This window comes from Mirounga angustirostris, unplaced genomic scaffold, assembly GCF_029215605.1.
Source record: "Mirounga angustirostris isolate CCGP_5_RB_7025 unplaced genomic scaffold, mMirAng1.0.hap1 SCAF_5, whole genome shotgun sequence".
In the NCBI taxonomy this organism is placed as follows: domain Eukaryota; kingdom Metazoa; phylum Chordata; class Mammalia; order Carnivora; family Phocidae; genus Mirounga; species Mirounga angustirostris.
This window is the reverse complement of record NW_026991713.1, coordinates 18402371-18408892: the sequence shown is the minus strand read 5'-3', so window position 1 is coordinate 18408892 and position 6522 is coordinate 18402371. Positions and strand designations below refer to the sequence as shown.

General features: G+C 42.6%; 1 protein-coding gene across 1 annotated transcript; it reads right to left on the bottom strand.

The window, feature by feature from the left end:
* Window positions 1-451: 451 nt before the first annotated feature.
* Window positions 452-1012, bottom strand: CUNH12orf42 (chromosome unknown C12orf42 homolog). The gene has a single exon (XM_045866140.2). It carries the CDS (start codon window positions 1010-1012, stop codon window positions 452-454), a length of 561 nt encoding a protein of 186 aa, XP_045722096.2.
* Between the last annotated feature and the right edge of the window lie 5510 nt (window positions 1013-6522).

The window sequence follows — 6522 nt, the reverse complement described above, 5'->3', positions numbered from 1 at the left end:
CAAATTTCATGTTAACTATTAAATTACAGACATTCAATTATGTTTCCCAAACCTCTGTTTAGAGATTCAAAAGGCCCTTAGAAAACATCCTTAAACCAAAGCTCAAGTTGGCAAATGAAACCGTTTACCTGGGAGAGCAAAACAAAAAGGGGTCCGATCCCCACAGGCACATTGCGAAGTGGCACGCGATGTACCCCATCCCCATTGTGAGACACAAATTCTTTGTGACACTCGGAGACACCGCAGAACAAAAATACTATTAGAAATGCTTCAAAAGGAACATTTTTGGCTGCGATAGAGACTTTTGACATTATTTATTAGGTTCAAAACTGCTTCACAAAAGCCTAACAATGGTTCTGTGGAAACCAGTACATCTGAGGCCTTTTCTGTTGTCCTGGGCAGGCATTGATTTGAAGATGGGCAGCACCCGCAGACAATTCCCTCGCAGCGGTCAATGTAAGTGAGCATTCACCCCCGGCCTAGGAGGGGCCTGTGAACAAACCGTATGGAAACGCTGGCGTGGGCGGGCGGGGGGAGAAGAGCAAACCTTGATTAACCTCTTTGAGGGGAGATGATGGCTGGGAGCACCGGCGAGCAGAGGAAGGGACGCTCCTGCCAGATTGCCGTGGAGGGAGGCGTCCACCCTGGGCCCCCTTTTCCCCGGGGGATGAGGATGCTTGGGGAGCATCTCCGGTGCCATGGCAACTGCGCCTCCTCCAGCCGGACTTAGGGGCGCGCCCCGGGGCCGGCTTTGGCGATGGGGGTCCGCCTGAGCGCCTACTGGGGCTGCCTTCCTGTCCTCCCGCTCTGGCTCCGAGGAGCTCCGGGGGACCTCCGACGAGGCCAAAGGGGTCTGGCTGTTCCTGCAGAGGCCGATGGCGGTGGAAGGCCTCGCAGCGGGACCTGGAAGGCAGACAAGGGAGGGGGGGCCCTGAAGTGTGCGGAGTTCACCCGCCCTGCCGCGACTTTCAGAAAATCTCTGCTGATAACTGGATGTGTGAGAAATCAACATTTGCAATGTGCTGAGAGAAAGAGAGAGAGAGAGAAGCCCCGGACATTCCCCTTGCCTGCTTCCCTGGCATTGCCTTAAGAAAATAAAAAGCTATCTATTCTCTTCCTGTTGTTTAAAAGCACCCTCTCCAAAAAATCATTTTTACAGACCCTCATAATACTTTTCATGTCAAGGAAAGCTGTTCAAAACGGCTCAAGGGAGGGAAACAGAAGAATTGGTGACGAAAATAGGGCCACAGATTCTAAACCAGGGAAAAATTTGGAAAATAAAGTGGAATTAGAGAGTGGGCAAAGCAAACGGATCCAAGGCCCATGTAGACTTCCAACTGATAATTTAAACACCCAAGTTTTTATTACAAATTTCAACCAGCTGAAAATTAAAACAATCAGGGAATTAATCTGATCCAGATCTACCCAATACATACATACACACTAATACTAATAATCAATTTGATGTTTTTCTTTATTTGCCCAGTCAAATAATTTTTATGTAAAAGTTGAGATTTTTTACAATATGGTCAATACTGTAAAAGAATATATATATGTGTATATATATATATATATATATATATATATATATATATATATATATATATTTATCTCCTTCTGTATAGTTTTTCCCTGAGAAATTATACCATTGACCTACATAAAGTCTAATTCTTCAGTAGTAAATTAAGAAAATTTATGTGCTTTAAATCACTTTCCACAAGTTTTAAAGGGCTTTGAATAGCATGTAGATATATAGAATATTTGGAGCAATCTACAAGAGCATTCACATTTCAAAAAATATGCATGAGATTAAAAATGCACAGTACCTTCCTTATGGCGGGTGTCAAACAGCCAGTCTATATCCAGGCAATTCAATTAGCTCATTACATACTGTCCTGGTATGTATCGGGCATCTCCCACTACACGCTCAACATACCCAACGTACTCAACATACCCAAATCAAACACTGAAAAACTCTTAGTGACTTTCATTTTTCAGTATAAGAATTATTTCCTGGAAATAAAGGTGGAATGGCATTTCAGTATCTCCAAGTAAGTAAAACCTTTCAGAATGCCAAACACACTAACTTTCTGAAAACTAGATGCTTAGTAGATATTTGTTGATTTGGATTTGCAGCCATGGCAGATAACCAATTCATTGCTATCAATAATCAGTGCAAGGGAATTCCGTAAGAGAACATGGATGTGGTTCTGGAATTTGGAGCAACAGAATGTAACCTCGACAGGTCAAGACGGGTCAAGGCTCTGTCATAAGCAAAGAATAGGAATTCCTTCCCTGAATGTAATTCAGTAATGATGCATTTTGTAACACTCTCTTAGGGAGTGTGGTGTAATGGAATCAACAAGGCTTTGGTGTCAGACCATCATAGATTCCAATCCTGGCACATCACCTGGCCTAAGCCTCTTTGTCCTTACCTGAACCATGAGGATTGTATTACTTTCTTCACAAGGTCACTAATAGGATTAAGTTTGTTCATTCATTTATTCATTCATTAAGATTTGTCTGTTATATGTCTGCCAGTATTCTAGACACTGGAGATCCAGAGAAGCATAAAGCAAGTAATGTCCCTGCACTTACAGAGCTTAATTCTAGTTGTGGAGAAAGGGGGTGGGGATGGGAAAGTAGATGACTAAAGAAGCAAATGAAGAACTGAGTGAGCATCAGCTGGTAATAAATCCAAAGTAGAAAAATAATGCACATGTAGGTGACAATTTCAATAAAGACTTGAAGAGAAAAAGCAAACTAGTTAAGTATCTGAGAGAAGAACATGCTAAAAGTAAAGCATCTAGTAAATAGTAAGTGCTCAATACCCAAGAGCTGTTATCGTCATTTTTTTTTTAAGATTTTATTTATTTATTTGAGACAGAGAGAAAGACAGAGAGCATGAGAGGGGAGAGGGCAGAGGGAGAAGCAGACCCCCCGCTGAGCAGGGAGCCTGATGCGGGACTCGATCCCAGGACTCCAGGATCATGACCTGAGCCGAAGGCAGCTGCTTAACCGACTGAGCCACCCAGGCGCCCTGTTATCGTCATGTTTAAAATCAGTATAGGTATACTCTGACCTGGAGTCAAAACGGAAGGCTTGAATACTGGCTCCAGCCCTAAAGTTACAGAATCCCCCTGGGCTTCAGATTCTGCATCTAAAGCATGGGAAAATAGCAGTTCCTGTCTAAGAGAATGGCCATATGGATCAAAACTGAAGATGTATGTTCAGATTTTAGCACATTGTCTTATACATAGTAAGACAAAAAAAAAAAAAAAAGTTAACCAACCAGCATCCTCAGCATCCCATCCTCAAGCCTGGCTTCCCAGAAATGAAGCAATCTCTGAATGAGCATCTTTGATAGCAGGTCTACCAGCCCCTCCTTTGCCACTTCTAGTCCAAGCAGGACATTCTCCTCTAGTTCAAAGAAAATTCTCCTTTGTATTGAGTAAAAATCTGTCTCTTTATTCTATTGGTCAATTCCAACAAACTGCATAAACATATGAAGTGAAATCTACCAAAATTTTCCAAAAAAAAGTTATGTAAAATTAATCTAATCCTTCTACATGACAGTTCTAGAGCATCTGGAATATACATTGTTTCCTCACATATTCTTACCTCAGTCTGAACAACAGCACCATAAACACCACCACCATCTTCCCCACTGCTGTTTGGTCCCTGCTGTGTTCAGTGAACTTCATTTATATCAATCCTCTAATTACAACATCTTTTCAAGGCAGTTAATTGTTGTTAGTTTGCAGATGAAAATATTGAGCTCAAAGAACATGTATAAGACTGATCATGGCTACTGAACAGAAATGGGAAAAGGTAGAGATTTGAGCCCTGGTGTCCCTGGTTTCAAAGCTCATTCCTTCTGGTCCATTTCCTTATTTTTACTCACTCCTCCTAGGAGCAATTTTGAGACACTTTGTCGTCATATACATTATTCTGTGCTACGAATTCACAGTTTCCTTACCTGTAAAATGGGGATAATGACATTACCTGCCTAACAGTGTTATGGGAGGGTTTCATAAAATAATATGAAATGCTCAGTGCATTGTATGGCACATGGTGAGAGCTAATTAAATGAGGGCTGGAATGATCATGATAGCAATAATTGTCATCATCATTATTATCTGGTGCAATACCTGAATCATCTCACATTACTTGTCATCAAATCACACTTGTTCTCTCCTCCAAAACAATACTTGACAACAAGTAGACTTCCATTCAAGACTGACTGATACAGCTCTTATAGAACCTTCTAGAATAGGATCTGCCATTGAGTTAGTAATTTTACTGTTTATATTAATTTAAAAACAAAATGTGACCAATTGAAGAGAGAAACAAGGAATTAAGAACCACAAAGTCAGGGCGCCTGGGTGGTGCCGTCGGTTAAACATCTGACTCTTGGTTTCAGCTTGGGTCATGATCTCAGGGTCATATCAGGCTCTGCACTCAGTGTGGAGTCTGCTTGAGATTCTCTCCCTCTGCTCCTCCCACTTGTGCTCTTTCTCTCTAAAATAAATTAATTAATTAAAAAAAACACACACACAAGAACCACAAAGTGATCCTTACCAAGTGGGGCAGAATCTCCCCTGGAATTGCAGGAGGGCTGGTTCTGAAGTCTCGCGTGCCTATTGATGCGTGTGCCTGCAGCCTCCAGGTGCAAAGGAGTGACTGAGTGGGATCTAATAAGTTTTTTTGTCACATGCTTTGCCAAAATTGGACTGCTCCAGGCCTCACGGGGTGCTCCTCTGGCTCTCTTAATTTCTCGTCTGACAGTGAGGATCAGTAGGGTCTCATCGAATTGATTGGATGGTGTCTGGGAGGAACTGGCTTCTCCATGACTCTCTTCTTCTGAAGCTGCACTCACAACAGGAGACCTGGGGACCGTGTGTGGGTGGGCATAAAGCAGGCTTTTACATGCCACTGGAGTCTGAATCTTTCCTGGAGACAGAGCAAAAGGTAAACATATTAGTTTAAAAGAATGCACTTCAATATTACCTTCAAAATTAATGGTAGAAAGAATGAAATCGGGTAATATATGGATTATTTGTTTGTTTCACATTTCTATACTGAACAAACAGAAATGACAAAGAAGCCAAGGACCTGAGTGCCTAAGTGGGAGAAGTAGAGGAAGGAAAAGATATGGCAAGGGAGGTAAAAGGCTGAACATGCTTCTGTTGGAAGCACTGTGTGAAGGCCTAGATATGTTGGTCAATCAGTCTTCACACAAACTGTATCTAACAGATGCTATTATTACCTCCATTTTATAGGTCAGAAAGCTAGTTTGAGGCTAATGGGTTGAATTGTGTCCCCCAAGAAGATATGTTGAAGTCCCAACTGTCTGTGAATTCTATGAATGTGACCTTATTTGGAAATGGGGTCTTTGCAGGTGCAATCACATTGAGGTTGTTAGAGTGAGGCCATAATCCAATATGACGAGCATCCTGATCAGAAGGAGAAACAGACATGGGTGCACAGGAAGAACACCACGTGATGATGGAGGCAGGGACGGCAGTGGGGGGCTTTCCAAGCCAAGCTATGCCAGGGATTACAGCAACCAGCAGCAGCTCAAAGAAGGACATGAAAGGAATTCTCCTTCAGAACCTCCAGAAGGCACCAATCTTGCTGACACCTGGATTTCTGACTTCTGGCTGCCAGAACTGGGAGAAAACAATTTGGTTTAAGCCATCCTGTTTGTGATTCTTTATTACAGCAGTGCTAGGAAACAGGTATCCACAATAGTTCCAATTGTCCCAGAGTAGTTAACAACAGCCCTTTTCATGCTGGGGGGGGGGGGGAAGATGTTCAGATTTGGGGAGTTCAGAAAATAAAAAAATATTTTTTAAAAAAACACCTCTAGGAGCCTGAATCTCACTACCTGTGCAACAGAGATTTCCTAGATTTCTACCTCATTAGAAGGTAGAAAAGAGGAAAAACCAGGAGGTGGGAAGTGTGGAATGGGAAGGGGAAGGGGGTCTACTGCATGAGTTCTACTGTGTGGCAGAAACAGTGCCAGGGCGTAACAAGTCTTAGCAAGATTCCTATTCCTTGTGCTCAAGCTGTGGGCAAGGGGCAAAGAGGATGCTGGCCATGTTCGGTACCAGGACACACTCTTCCTAAACCACAGCCTCATCTGCAAAAGGAGGAATCAAAGCAAATGCTTCTGGGGGGCTTGCAGATAACAGAAATGAGAGAAAGGGCCAAGGAGGGGTATGCTGGGAGTATACATCCAGCCACTTCTCAGACCATGCCTTACGTTGCCATGAGGGCAGGTAGGCCCAGTGTAGACAGATTTTTCTGGATTTTCAGGAGAAGCAGAATATATTTTTATATATGTAAAAACTTATAATTTTTCAATGTTGGTAACTCACTCAATTTTTTAAAAAACATACCATGGGCTCCACAAAACACATCTGCTCTCTGAATCACCACAGGCCATCAGTTTGCATCTTTGGCCTATGGCCAGCCCTATAAAAGTCACAGTATCATTTGCTTCCCTCCATACCATCT